At 38.2% G+C, this 21,852-nt stretch overlaps 1 protein-coding gene across 8 annotated transcripts in view; it reads left to right on the top strand.

Moving 5' to 3' along the window:
- Window positions 1-21,852, top strand: part of NBEA (neurobeachin) — a 650,396-nt gene that overhangs the window by 621,790 nt on the left and 6,754 nt on the right. For 6 of the 8 annotated variants that reach the window (XM_081551834.1, XM_081551833.1, XM_081551835.1 and 3 more), the window contains 6 exons: window positions 2,716-2,805; window positions 5,563-5,755; window positions 7,619-7,690; window positions 9,591-9,746; window positions 10,282-10,452; window positions 21,461-21,562. In XM_081551834.1, the coding sequence (XP_081407960.1) occupies window positions 2,716-2,805; window positions 5,563-5,755; window positions 7,619-7,690; window positions 9,591-9,746; window positions 10,282-10,452; window positions 21,461-21,562 (784 nt within the window). Of the gene's footprint in view, window positions 1-2,333; window positions 2,397-2,715; window positions 2,806-5,562; window positions 5,756-7,618; window positions 7,691-9,590; window positions 9,747-10,281; window positions 10,453-21,460; window positions 21,563-21,852 lie in introns of all 8 variants that reach the window. The other 2 variants (XM_081551831.1, XM_081551832.1) reach the window with 1 other exon arrangement.

Here is a 21,852-nt window from a genome sequence, read left to right as displayed (position 1 = left end):
TGGACTGTGTATATCCCCAGGCACGTGCCCATAGAAAGTACCTCCCTCCCTTTTTTATTTTTAAAAGATTTAATATGTTTAAAGAAATGAAATAAGCAATCAAAAATATGAGCTAGTAACAGAGAAATGAAACCATAAAAATTCATCAGTCCCCCACCCCTTTCTGCTCTAGAGTAGTTTTATTTGTATCTCTGTTCAAAGCCCAACCTGACCATGGAAAACTATTTTCTCCTCAGCATCACTTTTAAAAAAACATCAAAATCTTCGAACATATGAAAGTGGAGAGAATAATATAAAAATAATAATATAACAGATTTCCACTTGCCCAATAACGATATTCAGCAGTAGTACCTCCCATCTTGGTGAAAAAGAAGACTTTGATTACTTTCTAAGTGTGGAGGAGCCAGTCAAGAAAATCAGTAGGTGCTCATGTACCATTCAAACATTTTAATAGACTTAGAGGAGACAACATGCTTTTTCAAGATTAGAAAGGCCTGATCAATTTAAACTCAAAGGGTAAGGAATTATTGGAGGACAGGATTACATGATAGCTAAAAGATAAATATTGAACTAGGAACCTTTAGGTCATGAAAGCATGTGATGTAGATCATAGGGAAGAGAAATTCAGTTTAGTCTTAAAAGAAATAAATGTTGAATGTTGGGAACAGATTGTCTTATTGAAAAGGTAAGATTGAGTACAACTTAAAATTCACCCTGATGCCATTTGAAGCATTTAAGGTATATATATGTGCATGTGTACTCTGCCTCAATCCAAAAGGATCAGTGGCAGGACCCACTAGAGCGAACTGTACAGACGATTTCTAGAAATAAAGTCAGTTTCATAACAGTTTCTAATAAAATTTTAATAGTTCCCCTTCAGGAAAAAAAGTCAAGAAAAGCATGTTTATTGATTCAACCCTTCTGTGAACATTTAAAAGCTACCTACTCAAATGCAGGGCACTGATCTAGGGATTTAAATGTGTTTGGTTTTACTTCTGTCTCCCTTCCCACTCCCTGGTCCTCTATCTGGAGGAGTAAAAACACAAATAATAGTAGATATCATTATATTTAGTTTGTGATGCATTAAGCTAGGTATTGGACATTTTCTAACCAGGGCAGCTTTAACAATGCAATTCCTACTTTTTTTTTTCAAATGTTTCTCAGAATTTATTGTTAATAATGTGAACCTAACCAGAAATAGTCTTTCCCTCTTTCTAATCATAAATCTTGCTTTGGGGAGATGAAGTATGATGTTATCTATGTTAGCACAATTTAGTTGGTAGTCAGAGTTCTCATGTGAGTGGACACCATGCAAATAAATGTATATGTTAAAATTGGACAGTACTTAAAGAGATTTAGTAATTCATCCTGTTGCCTCTGCAAATAAAGAGCCAAAGCCCCATTTATGTACTTGCTAAATATGGCAGATAATGATGCATTCATGTTTCATATTCTTAATAAATTTGAAAATTCACACTTTTATTGATAAACATTTTCTTGAAATGCAGTCCAGGAGGACAGATTGTTAAATTTAAAGACTTTATAAATGAGAATTGAAGACAGTGATGAGATTAGTGGCAGGGCTGTGGCAAGAGCCATCTACCAACTTACCTGACTCCCAAACATTCAGCAATGACTTTCGTATTTCACTTTTATGTGCCACCAAACTGCACACAATTTTAGGGGAAAAATTAACATGGTAACAGAGTAATAATCATAGTAAATATTGTGCTTCTCCTTATTGACTTAAATTACATACTTAACAATATTTCAGAAAAAATATTTCTGTTAGTCTGGTTTAATATATTGCAGTTTTGGGTTGTAGAATTTATATATAGAAGAAATACTTAAATCTCTTTTAAGATTTTCTCGTTGACATGTACACCAAAAAGGCATATTATACACTTCAGACAGTTTGAGATCTAGAAATATTCATTGGAAATCACAAAGTCTCATTAATATTTCCATCTGCATAGGTTTTAATGACATATTGCATAGGTCAGGATGCCCCAAGAATTATTGCCTCTTTGGGTTAGTTCTCTCTAAAATTTCAGAAGATTTTTGAGAGGAATGAATTCATAGCTTATAAATAATATTTCAGAATATATCTTAGAATAGCATAGGACACTAAACTGTATTTTTTGTAGTGAAAGTTTTGCTGTATTTGATTACTATACAGAAGTCTTAATGTTCTTTCTACTTATTACTCTCTGAATTGATTAGAACACATGCTTATTTGAATTTTATGTTGTATCCTTTTTTTTTTTTTTTTTTTGTATTTTATCTTGTATCCTTAGTGGACTTTATGTTTCATTCTTTTTTTTCCCATTAAGATTCCAGAAGCTTATTTCATTAGAGATCCCCATACGTTCCTTCTTACAAAGGACTTTATTAAGGTATTTGTGTTGTATTTAGTGTTCAGAGTGTTTTCTGGTCTCTAGCTGCTTGCATGTACTCACAGGATAACATTTCCACATTTAACCCCAGCTTATAAATAAGAATAGCGACTTAACGGAAGCATGTTTGGAAGGAGAAGCAGAGCTTGTCTACAAAATACTAACACTTGGATGATTCTGCACCCTGGGAGAAGAGCACCCGGCGAATTTTCTGGACTTTTTTCATGGCTGACTTGGGATACACTTTGCGTTGTCAGAGTGTGTTGACCTCTCTCGTTGATGCATACTGATTGTGACAATCACTCTTCTTCCCCTGCAGGCCATGGAGGCACAGATACAGAACTTTGGACAAACGCCATCTCAGTTGCTTATTGAGCCACATCCGCCTCGGAGCTCTGCCATGCACCTGGTAAGACGTAGCAGCTTGCGGAACATTTCTGTCTTTCTTTGTACCTGAGTAGAGTTCAAATAAAATAGTGATTTTTTTAGCAGCATTTTAAAGCTTCTCGATGTATTGGCTTAACTCTTCAGCCTCAGGATATGCTGATTACCTAGAAAGAAACAGAGAAAGGAGTATAGTTCGTACCTTTAAGTTCGGCTTCAGCTAGCCCAATTTTGGATTCACAAAAATCGCCGCCCTCTCTATTAGGAGTCGGCTCATATATATAAACTCCTTCGTACACATACAGGCTTATAGACATACACAAGCACCAAAATTAGGTTACACTTATAAATTAGAATGAAAAATATAATAGAAACACAATCTAAAGGTAGCTGGTTTGATCTTTGGGGGCAAAGATGTGCTAGGGGAAGTAGTTCATTTTAAGAAAAAGAAAGAAATATAAAGATAATATACAGCCCTTGCATGGCAGCAGTCAAGAAAATAGATTAAAAATAAGGACCTCAGAGCCAGATTTGGGTCAAGCACCATGTCTGCCACGAACTAATGAATGAACTGGGCAAGGTATTTAAGCTCTTTGTTTACATTTCAGCATGTGTAGCCTGAGGGTAATGAATCGCACCAGCCCTGAAAATGTAATGACTCAGTACTGTATGTAGCACTTAGACCAGCCCCTGGCATACAGGTACTCAGTAAATGTTAGCTGGCATCATATTCTCAGTTTGCAAGGGAAGAAGTAATATTCTTTTCATTTTAATCTGAATCTTTTAAGATCCATTTTCATAAGAATACAGCTCCTTTTCAGTTTTTAGCAAACATTTAACATTTTCCTTTTTATTTAATTTTAAGGTAAAAATTTTTCTAAGAAACTACTTTAGAACTTACTTTTTCACTGTGATTTTCCACTAAGTTTTTATTGAGAAAAGAAAAAATGCTAGACGGCAAAAATGTATTTGCAGAATGAATTACAGTTCATCAATTTTTCTAGATAATTGTCAAGGGACCAGATATCCTCATACTGGAGTAAAATGCCCTGGAACACAGTCCATAATATATGTGTAAACAAATGTACAAGTTGTTATTGTGTGATAGAAGTATTATTCATACCTTTCATTTATCCTGTCAACTACTTTACACATTTGAATCGAGCCCCTTCTGTGTGCCAGGCATGACAGTAAGCATTGGCAGTACAGAGGCGATACATCCTATACACCTTCGAAGGGTTGATAGTCCGTCACCTACTGAAACATAAATAAACGTGTATGTTTGAAAACATTTCTTTTCCTCTACAATAACTCAGCTGAACAGTTTCACTGTTTAGTCACTAATGAACTCTGCTGCTTGAGGTGGGTACTCACATGCAGCCAAGCAGAGAGGCTTTCACCACACGTGCTGCCCCCATCCCCACACCCAGGCACAACGTAGACATGGAGCCTGCAGACCTGAGAGGAAGCATTTTTAACAAACTGTCCAAGAGAATCTCTCTCACACTTTATTTTATGAAATGCTTTGGCGGAAGAGTTTTATCCCCGTGTTGGTTTTCTCTGTTTAATAATAATAATAGTAAAAAATATTTATCCTGGAGAAATGCCCAGTCAGAACTCATTACTTTCCTAGCGGAAATTGTTAGAGGCTAAATTGGCATGGAACTGTTTATAAAGAAAGGCAGCTTTTTAAGTTTATGTATCAGAGAATTCACACACACACACACACACGTCTATATAAAATAGTGAACAATTAGAAAACATGCATGAAAGCTAAATAGTGGTTATTTCTAGCATTGTTATCTGTCTTTTATGTAATAATGTGTATAGTATCTTGCAACCCACTCCAGTATTCTTGCCTGGGAAATCCCATGGACAGAGGAGCCTTACAGACTACATTCCATGGTTGGCAAAGAGTCAGATACGTCTTAGCGACTAAACTACCACCAGCATACTACTGACTAGTAGTACTAATAGTGTCTACTTTCTATCAAGTCATATACTAGATGTTTGAGAAACAAAGATTAAAAAAGCAAAGAGAGTGTTGTCTCTCAGGAAGCTCACCATGGAGCAGGGGAAGGAGCCTAGACCACGGTCATCAGAGACACAGCAGAAATGTGTACATGGAGCACGGACAAGGGAGGGTCTGATATTTTAATTATTTAGACTGTAGCCGTGCCCCCAGACCATCCAGGTAAAAAATGAAAGCATCAATTCACTTTGCATTTCACATAAACAGTGCTGGCAGCTGGCTTGACTGATCTTTCCATGACAATGATGTTGTAACTGCACTGAAAAATTACACTGCATCATGTGGACATATCTCTAAGCTAACGTCTTAAATCATCTGGAAGTGTGTTAGTCACTCAGTCGTGTCCAACTCTGCAACCCCATGGACTGGAGTCCACCAGGCTCCTCTGTCCATGGGATTCTCCAGGCAAGAATACTGGAGTGGGTTGCCATGTCCTTCTCCAGGGGATCTTCCTGACCCGGGGATCAAACCTGGGTCTCCTGCATTGCAGGCAGAGTCTTTACCATCCAAGCCACCAGGGAAGCCCTCTTCCATTGTGTGGCAGCACCTAAATTGCAGCTGGTTATTAATAACCAGCGACTGTGCAAGGGACCTGCTCGTTTGGCTGTGCCCTCCTCACAGACCGGAGCGCCAACTGCTCCACTGCCTGTCTGTGCTCATGCTAGCCTGTGTTAATCTCACTGTCCCCCATGCTGTCACTAACTGTTATTCCTTTTGTTTTCTTTGCTCTCCTCCCTTTCTATTCAACAGTGTTTCCTTCCACAGAGTCCACTTATGTTTAAAGATCAGATGCAGCAGGATGTGATCATGGTGCTGAAGTTTCCGTCAAACTCCCCAGTGACGCACGTGGCAGCCAACACACTCCCCCACCTGACCATCCCTGCGGTGGTGACGGTGACCTGCAGCAGGCTGTTTGCCGTGAACCGATGGCACAACACAGTAGGTACGTGGGCCTAAGGGAGTCACTTACTAGCGGGGTCTTAAAAGCTGTGGTTCAGGTAAGTGTGCGGAGGGCTAGCGAGTGTGCCAAATGAGCTACAGAAAGCAGCAGAATAAATAATTGCCAGACCTCACTAAATAACTCGTTTGTCTCCTTCATTGCTGCTGTGTTCTAGTGCCGCACGCAATGCTTATTGTTGTTCTTTAGTCACTCAGTCATGTCCAACTCTTGTGACCCCATAGATGGTAATCCACCAGGCTCCTCTGTCCATGGGATTTCCCAGGCAAGAACACTGGAATGGGTTGCCATTTCCTCCTCCAGGGGATCTTCCTGACCCATGGATCGAACCCTTGTGTCTGTATTGACAGGCAGATTCTTTCCCACTGAGCCACAGGGAAGCTCACAGAATGCTTGCCTAATGGTTCAGTATCTAATAAGTATTTGATAAGTTGAAGCAGTTCTACAAATAATTCAGGTCCTCCCACCCTGCTCCTGCAAGGAAAAAAAAAAGACAAATTTTATCCCATACTAAACAAAAACAAATTTGAATCTAGGTGGTTTCAAATCTTTTTTCTCCCACTTGGTTAACTCATTTAGGAAACATCCGAACGGCCACTTTGTGTCAAGTGGTCCTGGGCACTAGGAGTGCAGCAGTGGGCAAGGCAAATAGCACCCCTCTTTTTGCGGAGCTTTGAGTCCGAGAGAAGACAAAGTCTAAATTGTTTAGTTATTTCATGTGTGTTTTCTCCAAACTCATTCCTGAAGTTTCCAGCCAGTACATCTTAAAGTGATATAATTCTGTCATGAAAATTTGACAAATTGATACTTATCCAGCCAGGACAGCAGTGGATGTGACTAAATGATTTAGTTGGCCCAGTTCATTACTTATGATCTCCCTAGAAGCCTCAAGATCCCCACTGTCTCTAAGTCTGAATGGCTGAGCCACACCATGTTCACTTGAATCTAAATTCTACTGACTTCTGCATTACTCTGGAAAACCAGATTACTTTTAGCTTAATCTCCTAAGAATTTCTGAATACCCCTGTTTTATGGTTATTGGTAATACTTTCAACATGAAATAGAATGACTTCCATTCACTCAGAAATATGGAGAAGACATCTCTTAAAAATATCTGGGGTTGGCTAAAAAGTTTGTTCAGGTTTTTTCATAATACTTTACAGAAAAGCCTGAATAAACTTTCAGACCAACCAAATTTGGCTTTATTATTCACAGGAGTCTTAGCCTCTAGAAATATTTTGCACTGAGAGAATGCTATAAAGATTTGATTTTTGTTTTCTTTAAGTTGTTCTAAAGTTTTATATGTTACCCCATGTTAGAAATTATGACTAAAGAACTCAATCAAGCTCTAAATATTAATCCTCTGCAAGTAGCTTTTAGGTTAAGATTTTAGGTGTGGCTCAATTGTATACCTTCAGTTGACTTGTCATCTTTTGAAAGAAGCTGGAAGGGGTGGGAATCCCATCTTCCTCTCTGCCTTGGCCCAGGTTGGCCCAGGCTCACACCCATTCCTACATGTAGACATAACCTTTTCTTAGATTTCAGCTCTCTGATGGATTCCAGAAATGTTATAGTCTTCTATTTTATCCAGCTTTTATTGTTGTTAGAATAACAACACTCTTCCCAGCTTTCTCCATCTTAAGTGGAAACCAACAGTCCCTGTTGTAATGCCTTTTTTAAGATTTGTCATCAAAAACATGTAGTGTGACTGAATGATTCTTACAGTAATTTACCAAATAATTTTTAAGAAAATATATATTTTGTATTATTGTTATAAAACACTGCTTATTAGGAAATTCCTCTGTTCTGAGAACTTTATGGTCATTTTCTCTTTTAATTAATCTTTAGGCCTCAGAGGAGCTCCAGGTTACTCCTTGGACCAAGCCCATCATCTTCCCATTGAAATGGATCCACTAATTGGTATGCTAACAACAAAAAATGCATTTTCATAAATGCTGCCTATCCACCAGTTCCTATGTGGTTATTTATCACAAATGACAGTTGAATGATACTTTTTCTGCCACAGATTAATGTACAAATAATGTCAAATGGCCATCAAGGAGCTGTGCAAATCATAATATGTCATCTAAGAATTTTTTATTAAAATAATGATTTGTGGTATTTTCTTGGTATTTCCAGAGGTCATTTAGGTTGATTCTAAACAAGGCATATAATTCCCAACTGTGCTTTCTTTCAGCCACAACTCTTCTTTAACAACTTTATATTATTTCAAATATATAAGGACTCAAAGCTATTAAGAAAGTTGATACTAAAGAATAACTTTTCTGGAAATCTCTATTCAATAGACCTAAGCATTTTTTTTTTAATTTAAGATTTCATATGAATTGCAAACTCAGGAGCTGTAACTATTTGCAGCAGTATTCAAAGTATTTTTAAATAATCACATACACATTTATTAGCTGTGTGATGCAGAACAAGCTCCTTAATCTTTCCCGGCCTCAGTTTCATGTCTATAAGATGGTTCCTAATAATGTTCGTTCCACCTGTCCTCATGGGATCATATGAGAGCTAAATAAGAAAAAAATCGAATGTGGTATGAAAAATTATAAAGCCATAAACAATTTATGGTATTTTTTCCTTAGATTAATTCAGCCTTCATCTTTGAACCCAGAAATAAGATGCAAGGCAGCCATTTAGGATAGTTACCTATACTCCTACACAGAATAGCACTTACATTTCTCTAGGAGAATATATACTTAGGACAAGGAATATTTTTCAAGTGGAGTCTACCTTCTAGCTGTTTCTCTGCTAAAAAGATAGCAACAGTTTCACGTACAGCTAGAGGGTAACCATGGAAGATTAATAGCTGTATTCTAATTAATCAGGCGCCAATTATATCGTTTTTAAGTGACTCAGACCTTTGATTTTCTTTTCCTTTGCTATTTTTTAAATTATTTTTTTTTACTTTTTGCCTTCTCTAGTAATTATTATTATAGTGTTAGTCAGTGTCCACAAATAGTAACACTTAGATTTAATTGGTGTTAGGAAGTGACGGTGATCTTCTACATCTGCATTTTCTGTTTAAGAATTCAGCCCAGGGATTTGCCCTGAAAGGACAGTGTGGAGTAAGGGACAGGCTGGCATGCAGACAGGCACTGGGGAAATCACAGGGCGTCTCTGAGTTCCTGACTTTATTCAGATTCAGTCCCAGTGCTGCCCATGACTCTCTGCCTGTCTCTTTCTTCCCCAGACCCTCTCCCATCTTTTCTCATTCCCCTCCTCCCCTGCCAGCCCATTCTGGAAAGGCTTCTGTTTGTTGACAATCCAGGTCTTTAAAGCTGCTGACCTAAAGCTCCCTGAGGGGCCACCTACATAACAACACCCCTCGCACAAATCTCTACTTTCTTCTTTTCCCATGAATCATAAAGGCCATCAGAAAATGACAGATGGGGGCAAATATGAAGACATTTTTTCCTTATGTAACATACTTCATGCAATATTTATTCCTTATTATTATTGAACTTGTTGGGCAATAATGAACTTGTGCAGGGTGAATATCTATTGAATTAAGTGCATATAAATATTTTTATTATGTTGTAAATTCCCATCCTGAATTCCTCATATCAGTGGAAGAACTACTTAAATTTCCAACAATTTTTTTAATATATAATATGATTCATAAATAATCACTGCTACAAAAGAGTTTATATTCCTCATGGGGAAATGCTAAAATCTTAATCATATAGCATTAGAACCCATTTCTAGATAAATGAAGCATAAAAGTATTCCTTCTGTTAAGTGCTTGGTGAAACTCTTTGTGGAATCTCTCTTTAAATTCCTGTATCTGTTTTATGTTTAGCCAATAACTCTGGTGTGAATAAACGGCAGATCACAGACCTTGTTGACCAGAGCATACAAATCAACGCACATTGTTTTGTGGTCACGGCAGATAATCGCTATATTCTTATCTGTGGATTCTGGGATAAGAGCTTCAGAGTTTATTCTACAGAAACAGGTAAACTGAACTATGAGATACCTTATCCTCATCAGAATGCCTGTTGTTTCACCTAAAGCTTCATATGAAGTGATACTTCTTAATGTAGGCGCCTTCATCTTGATTCCAAGATTCCAATTAAATGTCCACATTGTTAGTAACTGACTGCTTCTAATTTCATCCATTCTGAACTTTAGTGTGAGTTGAGCCCTGAGTTCATGGGACAAAAGGGACTAGTGTCTCCCTCCCTCAAATCAAATCCAGTAAAAGGCCTTAAAGCTCCCCTTAGTCTGGCCTAGCCTGGGTCAGGGGGTGTGGAATCATGATTGTGTTATTTTATAAGTTCTTTCCTTAAAAAAAAAAAACAAAGTGACGTTCTTGTATCATTTTTTTCAGAAGGGATTCAAGAACCTAAATCTGTAGCTAGATTTGAATTACCTTGTAAGTTTGCAGGTCTATAGAGTCACTTTCCACAAATCTAGTAAAATAAAGTTAAGCTTACTACCGTTTAAAGAAAAATAGCCATTGGATTCGACCTGCCGTTTCTGTGTTGCAGGGAAGCTAACTCAGATTGTATTTGGCCACTGGGACGTGGTGACGTGCTTGGCCAGGTCTGAGTCGTACATTGGTGGGGACTGCTACATCGTGTCTGGGTCTCGCGATGCCACCCTACTGCTCTGGTACTGGAGCGGGCGACACCACATCATAGGGGACAACCCGAACAGCAGTAAGTATTGGTCTGGAATTGTCCCATCAGACTATAAATTTCTTTAATTTCCCTAATAACTTTTGCTGGGGTTGTAAGTATCTTAAAATACAAAAGCTTAAACAGCATTGAAATATAGCTGTATTCTTTATTGGAATACAGCTGTATTCAAAGTGTAAAAAGAGAGCAACCACTGTAACCTTCAGCCTGAGGAAACTCCCAGATCCCCTTGCAGTGACCCTCTGCCCAGCTGCCCTTCCTCAGTCTCCAAATGTCCCCATCCTTTCGGAATTTCCTTCCATGTCACCTGGTCCTTTCAACTTCCTGTGATTTCTCTCAGCTGAATGTATTCTCTCCCTTTTCTGAAATTCCATACACTTTATTTGTGCCTCCTGAGGACACTTACTGCTTTCTACCAGGTGTATAGTAAGTATCTCTGTTTATTTATTTGACGATGATTGAGTACCCCCTCAGGTTAGGCATGAGGCGGGGGCAAAAGCTGAATAAGATGATTTCTTTGTTTAGGGTGACTCCTGAGTGTTTTTTATTCAACAGTGCTCCCAAAAATATTCTATAGGGAAAAAATGAGGTACTCTGGAGTAAAATAAATTTTAGAAAACAGCATATATACTCCTATTCTCTATGTAAGCTCTGAAAGCCTCAACACAAATAACGTCTGTTGATGTTTACATAAACCAGAGTTTCTCAAGGGCTTCCCAGCTGGTGCAGTGGTAAAGAATCCAACGCAGGAGACACAGGTGTGATCCTTGAGTTGGGAAGATTCCCCTGGAGAAGGAAATAGCAACCCCACTCCTGTATTCTTGCCTGGAGAATCCCATGGACAGAGGATCCTGGTGGACTACAGTCCATGGGGTTGACTACACTCCATGGGGTGGACTACAGTCCATGGACTTGACTACAGTCCATGGGGTTGCGAAGAGTCTCACACGACTGAGCACACACACACGCACGTGGTTTCTCAAACACGTTTTCCGAGGAGCCTTTTGCTCATGAAAGAGCAGCTATAATTCCTGTGAACTGTTGTTCTGAGGAAGCTCTGAAGCACACCATGAGACCCTCTCTTTGCATCTGAAGGTTCTGATTCCTGGCATAGTTGCACACATTATAGATTTTCAATAAATACTGTTAAATGACTGAGGAACTAGCTAACAGATTTCCTAGAAATAATTACTGCTTTTAACTACCAAGCTTGTATCTCCCATAAAATAGAGAATGATTTCAGTAAACTGTTAATAATGGTGAGTACCTAAACTAGGGTTATTCCAATTATAATTCATTCATTGGTCACAATTTTAACAATACTCTGAAAACATGAGTTTGGGAATATTTATGATGAAACAGAGCTAAGAATTTCCCAGGAATACTATGTACCTGCCACTGAAATACTGAAGAGAAAAAAGAAATGTACAGGAGACCGAGGTATAACTGTGAGAGAGCTGGGCATGGAAATCTTCATATGTATATGAAGGTAGTGAGAGAATGAATGACCAGATGATTTAGATGACCCGGTGATTTATTCTTGTCACTCATAGCTAGAGGTGAAGAAAAGTAGATGAAGAAACTAAGAGTGTATTATGAAGTTGTGTCTCTGAGTGTAGATACTGAATAAGAGAAAGTATGTGTAATTATACATTTTAGCCTCTGCTCCAAGATGTGAACTAAGATGAGATATTGGTTTGAGGAAAACACATATTCAGTGTTGCTTGATTTCCAACCAGAGCAACTAACCAGCCACCAATTCTACAGTATACAGAACATCATACTCTAACTGCTAATAAGTTATTTACTCTTTTTAAAACTGTATCCCTAAAAAAAAAAAAAAAAAAAGAGCTTTGTTTTTAACAGGATTCTTTTGTTGTGTGTGTATGTGTAAAATATATTTGATCTATTTTATTTTATTATTATCCTTTATTATTCTTAATCATGGTACGTTATCACATGTATTTTGTCTAAATGTATTTTTACATATTTCCAAACTTCCTTTTTTGAGACTAGTGTAGCATTCATTACAAGAGAAGTTGAATTGAGCACCAGAGCTGTGTGGTATATTCCATCTATTATTGACACAAATTAGAAGTTATTAGATAGAAAACTTTATAAAGGAGCAGAATAGTGTTTTAAATCCAGTTAATTAACATCTTCAAAATGAAGCTCAGAAATGATGAAAATGATGTTTCCAAAAAGAATTCATTTCTTAAAAACTACCATCTGGTAGTAGAGAAGATAATATAATGTCCTGCTATGAGATAAAAAAATGTTAAATTATAGTAATTATCTGTTAACTACTTTATTTTCTAATTATCTTCTAAATGATGGTTAACAATTGATTGTATCTTTGCTCCATCACTTAGCAAGAGGAGTGAAATGTAGTATTATTTAGAGCATTCAAAGTTCCTATGGTAGGAGCTGTGTAATAGGAATGTTTATGTTAATTCTTAAGAACAAAACTGTGACTGATAGATTTGTTAAAATGTAGCATTTTATTTAAGCTTTAAATAAAGACAGGATTATCCCTAACAAATTATTGCATAATATTACCCATACAGTATCGTCTCCATTTTTGAGGATATATATTTTTTGATTAAAAACTGTCACCATCATTATAAACCTAAAGGACTTTCATAAAACCCACCCTGCCAAGACTTTCCTAGACATTTATTGTGAGCATATATAGTGTGGTTCCATTGTATTTGTTATCCTTAACATAAAAGAGAAGAAATGCTCTTCTAGATTAAACAGGATGAGTTGCTAAAGTATTGGCCAAGTAGCAAGCATGTACTGAACATGTGCTATGTCCTGGTACTGTCTTAGCAGCTGGCAGGGCTGGGCAGTCAAAGTCTCTGACTTTCTGGGGTTCACCCAAAAGTCTATATTACAATCTATATAGACTATAAGAGTCACAAAACTGCTTCTCCTGCTTGGAATTATCAAGTGTACTGAGTACTGCATGAATCATGAATTGCTATCAGATAATATTTAGTTTCCTAAGTACTCGTATCTACAAAATGTTTAATGTTATATCTTAGGCACGAATGGATGATTATATAAAGACTGATTTCAGCTTTTTGCCACATGGATAGTAAAAATCATGATAGTAAAAAATGACAGTCATTTTTAGTAGTTGATTGACTTGACTGATTTGTGACTGACTTAATCTGTTAGCAAAGGCAACCTCGCAGCTCATATAGGCATGCCTAGAGAGACCGTGTATGTTGGTCAATTCACCGTTTGCAGAGGCAGTCAAAGCACACACTGAATCGACTGTCACATCAGGGATCAGCCATGGGTACTTGCCATCAGAAAACTCACAATATGAAAGGAAAAAGCTTATTTTTTTTTTCCAGTTTCAGTTTATTCTAGCTACCAATTCACAGGTCAGAGAATCAGGCTATATGTGCTTTCTATCTCATAATGCATTGCTTCACAAGACCAAAAAGCTAGTTACATCTAAATTCATATTAAAGTGTGTGACACAATGCCCTTAGGTTTCAAGGGTTGTATATATTAACCTAGACTTGAAGAGGGAAGTCCCTGCATGAAATGTAATATCCCAGTAGCTGTTAGAATTCAGGACTTGGTCTTTCTGTGGATTTTAAATTCGCTTTGTATGTCAAAGGCTGAATCATATTTATCCAGCACAACACCATAATGTGATAGGATTCATTTACTCACCTTATGTGCACATCACTAAAACTTCCTCAAGATAAACACAAGCGCTTTAATAGATGTATGCTTCTTTTACATTGTCATTATTATTTTTTAATGGATAGCTCTATTGGTGTCATAGAGGGGAAAAAATAGTGTTTCGGCATTTTTTTAGGTAAGTTTGAAAGAGTTAATGGCTTCATTGTGTCAAATACGTATAGTTAATGACTAACTTGGACATCTCATAAATAAATCTTTTTCTAATTGTCTTTACAGTTTTAATGAATTTGCCACAAAAACAATGGAAATGTGTAAGCAAATGATTACAGAGTTTCAGACCATAAAAGAAACACGTAAAGGTTACCTGGCCTAGGTTCCAGTTTAATTAATTATACTGGCTTTATTAATATATTGCAGGCTAATATTCACTGCTACTCTTTCAAACTTGCAACTCCGAACATTGACAATTTTCCTGTAGATATAAATAGGTGCCTGTCAAGATAACAGAATTGCAGAGATGTGAGGGACACATGCTTTGATCTGAAGCAGACTCTTACACAAATTGTGAAACTAATTTGAAAGTGATAAAAATTAATTTGCGCACTTTAATTGGAAGCAGGCGACCGCCTGAAAGGAAGGCGAGTGGAGCAGGCAATCTGTGCTCAAAGCTGATTGAATTTTTTGTCAGGCAGGTATCTTGGACTTGGCCGCTTATCCTCCTGAGCCCTTCTCTACAATATATTACAGCCCATCTCTGACTGGTGTTCTTTAAAAGGATCAATGCTATTCCTGTTGAATCCCTGGAGCCCCAAATTTCATTGATCTTGGGACTTGACATTTCTCATTACATGCTGTAGCTTCCAACGAGATAGTCACAAGAGGGGCAAGTCAACATTGTCTCTTCAGCAGACACTTAAAACACATCAGGGCCTCGGCTCCAAATCCAGTCTGCTTGTAAAGTGTGTGGTTTTAATGTCTATACCAGATACAAGGTGCTGGATAGGGAGCTGGTTGACTTTTTTTTTTAATCATAGCAGCAGGAAACTTTGAAAGAGAATTTACTGTTCATCTTTGCAAATCAAATCTACGAATACACTTTGAGTCATATGTGTAAGAGCTTGTTATTGTGATTTTTCAATTTCACTTTTGAAAAACAAGCCTTTAGCTCACGTTTGAGCATTATGCAAAACAAACTATGAAAGGAGAAGCCCATTGAAAAGGAGACTCCAGCTGTGCACACATCTTTTCCCTGGGCTCCCATTGTGTAAGCCTCAGCTCTGGACACTGACACTCCTGCCAGCTCCAGCCTGTCACTAAACATCTGCCAAATCACATCCCTTGCTTTGTGTGCATCTAGCCTTCTTTTCAAATGACCATCCTCGTACCCAGCTCCACAGCCACCACTAACCAGTGGTTCTACAGGGGGTGAAGAAAGCTTGGACAAAGAATAACCTGAAGATTATATATATATATAGTATATATATAATATATCTAATAGATATGTATTAGAGCATGGAATCTTAACTAGGGTTTAGTAAATGTTAAACTTCTTCTCATTAACTTTGAGAGGAGGTGTAGTTACATGTGTAATAATTCTTACCTTGTAGGGCTTTCTGGGGGCCAAAAGACAATGTCCATAATGTAGCGCCCCTAGTACAGGGCCCATTCTGCAGGAGACCTCCTCCCATCCCCTCAGCCCAACATTAGGAGACTTCATAGGGTTCTTGACTAAGAAGGGGACTGCTTGCCACTCAGCTTCTGCTTTTCCTTCCCCCCTTTAAAGAACTGAGGCTGCAAGAGTCTTTGTCTTGAGCCAGAAACAATCTAACAAACAGAGTGACTGATGTGCTCTTGTGATCCAGGTGTCTTGGATCTGTACCAGTGGGATCTCATGCAGAATCGTACCTCCTTGGGAAAGGCAGGCAGATGATACTGTTGATTATTTGGGGAAGAGGATGGTAGCACAGTTGTGTACTGTGACCTAGATCGTAGTCCTGAAGGCCCAGGACGTCAAGGATAGACATCTGCCCTGAAACAGCAATGCTCAGGGGAAAATGTGGTCAGTGCCCTCTCTGAAGAAGAAAAAGAATAACTTAGACTTAATGACTAGATAGGTTTTTATCTATCGTCCATTTTTTTCAACTGCTCCATGAGTGCGTGATAAAATGAAACCATATCATGGGACTCTTTCCATCCCATGGAATGTTTTTATGTGGGTTACCTTGTGACCTGTGGGAAATGCAGGCCCAGGTGTTTATAGTACTTGGGCCACAAACCTCTGCAGCAAGCCCTCAGGTGGCCGAGGACACAGTATCTCAAGAAGGGACTCCTCACTACTAAGATCTGAGCTACCTCAGCAAATGATGTCTAGCATAATTTTTTTTTTTCGAAATAAATCTTGAAATCAGACAGCACTGATGAAAATACTGCACCCTTTGAAATCTCTTACTCTGGAAACTCAGGTCAAAAATCCATCATTTTTATATAGGTATAAACACGACTGAAAATACTTTCTGCAGTGATTCTGCAATGACCCCACAAAGGCCAGGGATAAAATCTGAATGTCATATATCATCAGGAGGTTCATTTTCTGACTCTAGCAGAGCCACACTGAGGATCATAGAAAATCTCTGCTGTTTTTGTTTAGCTCTAATTTAGAAGAACCCAAGCTTCTCCTGCATATTAGTAGTCCCATAAATGAGGCTTAAAATAATAAGAACCATGAGTAATCTTTACTTTGATCACTTCTCTGAAAGCCACAGCCTATCATGCTGAAAGGCTCTCTTGTCAGTTCTATGTGGATAGCAGCATCGGATACCTTTGTACTTTTTTCATCATCCATTTAAAAAATATTGAAATGACTTGTGATAAAAATGAGATGGAATCTGTTTATTGTAAGCCTGGTATATTTGCTCTTTCCAAATACTTGCCTATGAGGAATCTCAAAGTCGGCCTTTTTTTTTTTTTCATTCATAGTAATTCCATCACACAGAAAGCTCTTCTCCTGAGAAAGTGACTCTAGGAGGAGGGCAGTGGTGCTCTGGTCCTCAGAGGAGAGGTCTCACCTGCACCTCCCTCTGTGCGGCGCCCTTTGACCCTCAGCTACATCCATCAATTGTGATGTGACACTGACGGAATATTTCTAGGATTGTGAATGATTGTCCGGGTTGGTGACTTCTGTCCCTGGCAGTGAGATGAAATATAGGGAATATGTTTACCCCGCACTCCTGCCACCGCTGCAGAGTCTCCAACCCAGAACCCTGGAATAACATGTTATTTACTCTTCTGTAGTTGAAAGCAGGAAACCATGCTTCTCAGGGGCCCTACCAAACCTTCTAATAGTTAAGTTTCGCAGTTTACTCAAATGACCTGGGGAAATTGTAATGAATAAATGAATTGTAATGAATAAAATGTAATAAAACATTTTCAAATTTCTAAATCAGAGGTAAGCCTTGGAAAAACTTATTTCCTCATATAAAATGTATTACATACTTAAGGAATATGTTTACTATTTTTATACATTTTTAAAATTTCCTAGAATAGAACTAGATTGTGTTTTACTTTTTCTGTGGCATATAGGAGAAAGGTTTATAAAACTATATAAATTTTTTCTCCCTTTTTTTATTTTTTTATGTTTTTTTATTAATTTATTTATTTTAGTTGGAGGCTAATTACTTTACAATATTGTAGTGGTTTTTGCCATACATTGATATGAGTCAGCCATGGGTTTACATGTGTTCCCCATCCTGAACTCCCCTCCCACCTCCCTCCCCATCCCATCCCTCTGGGTCATCCAATTGCACCAGCCCTGAGCACTCGTCTCAAAATTTTATTAAATATATAGTTGCAAGATGTTTAATTTGTCAGTCTCTCCAACATAAAATAATCACTTAGAAAAATTAAGGATAATATTACACATAAAATCTTGTCAGTAATTAATCCTCATTTTGCCAGGGAACTTAGGGCATCTTTGAGGCATAAATTTAGAATCAAATGACAGACTAACATGGGCTTTTAGCTTCCCCTCCCACTCGCCATCTAGGTACGAAATGTCTCTAACACAAAATGGAAGCTGATGGATGTGAGGAAACTCACAGAAAACAGTGAGCAGCTCCTGGGGAGACAGAAGACCAGTGGGACTGAGGAGGAGACATTGGCAGAGGGAAAGAGTATTGAGTGCCTTGCTGGGTAGGGCACTTTCATTATGCACTTTCTTCGCAGAATTTTCCATGCATGACCTGTTGAAGCCTTCTCTCCTGCCACGTGGGGCAGGGAATCAGAGCACTGCCCAGGGCTGGATTGCCAGGGGAGGGGCTGACCCAGGAGGTGGGCACAAGCTCCAGCTCTAGGACATTCACTTCCTCCACTGCCTCCTTCACAGTGAGAGCTGGGGATCGCAGCCCAGGAAGCATAGGATGTCTCTCTGAGAGACGAGATGGAGGGGGTGTTCAGCCTGATCCAGGAAAAAGTATGAGTTCACAGAGAAAAACAGGCTAGCATGCAGGATCTCAGGCAGCATAAAGGAAAGATCACAGACTCAACAACCAGATGAAGCAGAGTGAACAGAGGAGAAAAATACAGAACTGTCTTAAAAGTCTTAATATTCTCTAAGGTATGAGAAAGGGGACGTTAAAGTCACTGGTAATGTTCTGTATTTTTAAGCTGGGGGTGAGTACAAGGTAATTCATTTTATTCTGTTAACTTTATATATGTAATATATATATATTATATATATGCTATAAATATTTAATATATAATTAATATTTTTAATTCTAAAAGCAAATGAAAATACACATAGTTTTATGGAAGTTGTCAACTTGAATTTTTTAATTATCAATAAAAAAAAGTCTACAATAATATTCCTTAAACTTAACTAATACACTGACCCCTTTTACAAAGTACAAAATTATTACTAACGCCCCAAAAATCTCTGACTCTAAGGAATGTGTTCTTGGACCCCTTGAATCTAGTTTGAGAAACATTGACTTAATTAGCTCATCTTAATCTTTAAGTGCATTTCAACTTTTAATTGCCACAGCATATATTTTTGATGGTGAAGAGAGATTTCATCTTTACAACTGGTTAAAAATTTAGAGTCTCATCAAAGTGCAAATCTGAAATTTAAAATTTTTCATAGAACTTTTCAGTCTCAAGAAAATAGCCACAGATCCCAGGATACACAGACCATAATTTGATAAATACCAAGAAGTCTGGAAGAGTTGCAGTCACACGGCCAAGTTACAACATGACTTCTCAAGCAGAAAAAAGTAATAGTCAGTGATACTGACAACTTAACATGAAATAATGATATTTTTATATATGCACAAAGGCTTATTTATGTATAATACTTTCTCTTTGCTGAAATTATATTGTAGAATCAACTGAACAATACATCCAAGATAAATACCAAAATCATACAAGTCTGCTGGAACTATTTAATAATTAAAGAGGCAATATAAGGCATTAATAAGTGTGATATTATTAATGAAAAGTGGAAATAGTTGGATATTACAAGGCACTGATAAACATTTGTTGGATCTGACATGAATAGTCCAGATCCAAAAGGTATTGTTAATAAGCATTTCATGTCCCTCTTTCTGATCACCCTGCCTTCAACAGAGTTTCACTTCAGAGTCTGTTGGGTCCTCATACCCTGCCCTGTACAGCTGACGTTGGCTTTCTTTTCCCATGTACCAAAGCAGCCACTCTAGACTGTACCCAGGATAGCAGCATACTCAATGCACCTTCCAAAATTCCTCTCTGAATTTCTGTTGTTTCCTTTTCCTCCACACTTTTGCACCAAGACTGTAGCAATCCCTCATTTCCATCTCAAAAGTGGCTTCTCCAAATGACTTTCCTAGCAAGACATCACTGATCAAGAAGCCCTCTGAACTTTGCTGGTCCTTCTCACAGTCTTGCATGCATGCATGCAGTTTATTCACCAATATTCTGCTTTTCTCTCCTTTCATTTGTGGATATTTTCTTTCTTTTTTCTTTTTTTTTTAATCCCGTTTCACTCTGTGCACCCACGTTTGTTCTTCACACTTGTCATTGTTGAGTGCCTCCAGTGGTCAATCTGTGAAAGATGTGCCATGGTTGTTTGATGTGTTCTAAGCAATTCCAGGTTATAACTTATGTCTTTTTTATACTCCCAACTCCTAACCCGCTTAGAAGACCTGTTACTTAGAAGGCATGCAGTCAGTACAGAGGGCAAAGCACTTGGCAGTCAGAATGCTGATGCAGATAATTCAGCTGCACTTTCTTGGCTAGGATCGCACCAATAAAGTCAGATGGAGAATTAAGATGATCATCTGATTGTCTCTTCTTTCCTTTACTACTTTCCGTTCCCTTCTCCAAAAAAATCAAAGCACTACAGCCTGTTTTGTTGAAGATCTTAAGGAACATTTTTAAAGGGGTAAGAGCAAGGGTTGCAAAATTGCCTAGCTCTGGGTTCAGTTGCAACCCTTGCTCCTGTATGAACCTGTGTAAGTTGAACAACCTTTCAAAGCTTTGGAGTTCTGTAAAATAGAAACAATAACTGTACCTACCTCCTATGAATGCTGTCATAATTAAATGACATTCCCCATGTAAATGTCTTGGCAAGCTTGATTTCTATTTCTTAACAGTAATCAGGAAGGAAAAAAAAGTATTTCTCACCATTATCATGATGTTATTAGTACGTCACATTTGTTGACTTAGCCGTCATCTAAGCATCCTGAGTCAAAGCTATGGTTCTTCCAGTAGTCATGTATGGATGCGAGAGCTGAGCCATAAAGAATTAATGCTTTCAAACTCTGGTGCTGGAGAAGACTCTTGAGAGTCCCTTGGACTACAAGGAGATCCAACCAGTCAATCCTAAAGGAAATCAGCCCTGAATATTCATTGGAAGGACTGATGCTGAAGCCGAAGCTCCAATACTTTGGCCACAATGCGTAGAGTCAACTCATTAGAAAAGACCCTGATGTTGGGAAAGATTGAAGGCAGGAGAAGGGGGCAACAGAGGATGAGATGGTTGGATGGCATCGCCGACTCAATGGACATGAGTTTGAGCAAGCTCTGAGAGACAGTGAAAGACAGGGAAGCCTTGCATGCTGCAGTCCATGGGGTTGCAAAGAGTAGGACCTGACTGAGCGACTGAACAACAACAAAAGCTTCCTGTGTAGTAGGCACAGTAGGTTTCCCCATTTTGCAGATGAGGAAAAAGCAGAGAGGTTAAGTAACTGCCTCGTGGTCACACAGCTATTAATAGTAAATGCCCATACTAAACATTAATGATTGTTATTTTTAAGTGTTCAATTTAATGATGGAGCACTTCATTCCTGCTACTGGTCTGTAGACACTCACTGCCGTTGTTCCCTTCCAGGTGACTATCCTGCCCCAAGAGCTGTCCTCACAGGCCATGACCATGAAGTTGTCTGCGTTTCTGTCTGTGCAGAACTTGGACTTGTTATCAGTGGTGCTAAAGGTCAGAAGACATTTCTTTCATTTTAGGTCTTTAAAAAGTGTACTGTTTTCACAAGTTAACCATGATTTATGATTTATTTCCTTGAGGAGGCTCTCCGTAGACAAATGCAATCCCTAGGTTCTTTGCAGCTGTTTAGTTTTATTAATATTTGCTATTACTAATATAAGATAGATGTAAAATTTTATGAAGTACTTTGTGGTCACCAGCATTCTAGCCAGAACACTGGTAAATCAAACTGCAGCACACGCATCTGATGCAGTCATTACAAATCACATTCAGAAGCCAAGGGG

Source organism: Giraffa tippelskirchi, chromosome 12 (genome assembly GCF_054371585.1).
Source record: "Giraffa tippelskirchi isolate mGirTip1 chromosome 12, T2T-mGirTip1v1.2.pri, whole genome shotgun sequence".
Classification (NCBI taxonomy): domain Eukaryota; kingdom Metazoa; phylum Chordata; class Mammalia; order Artiodactyla; family Giraffidae; genus Giraffa; species Giraffa tippelskirchi.
This window is presented reverse-complemented; position numbering and strand designations above follow the sequence as displayed.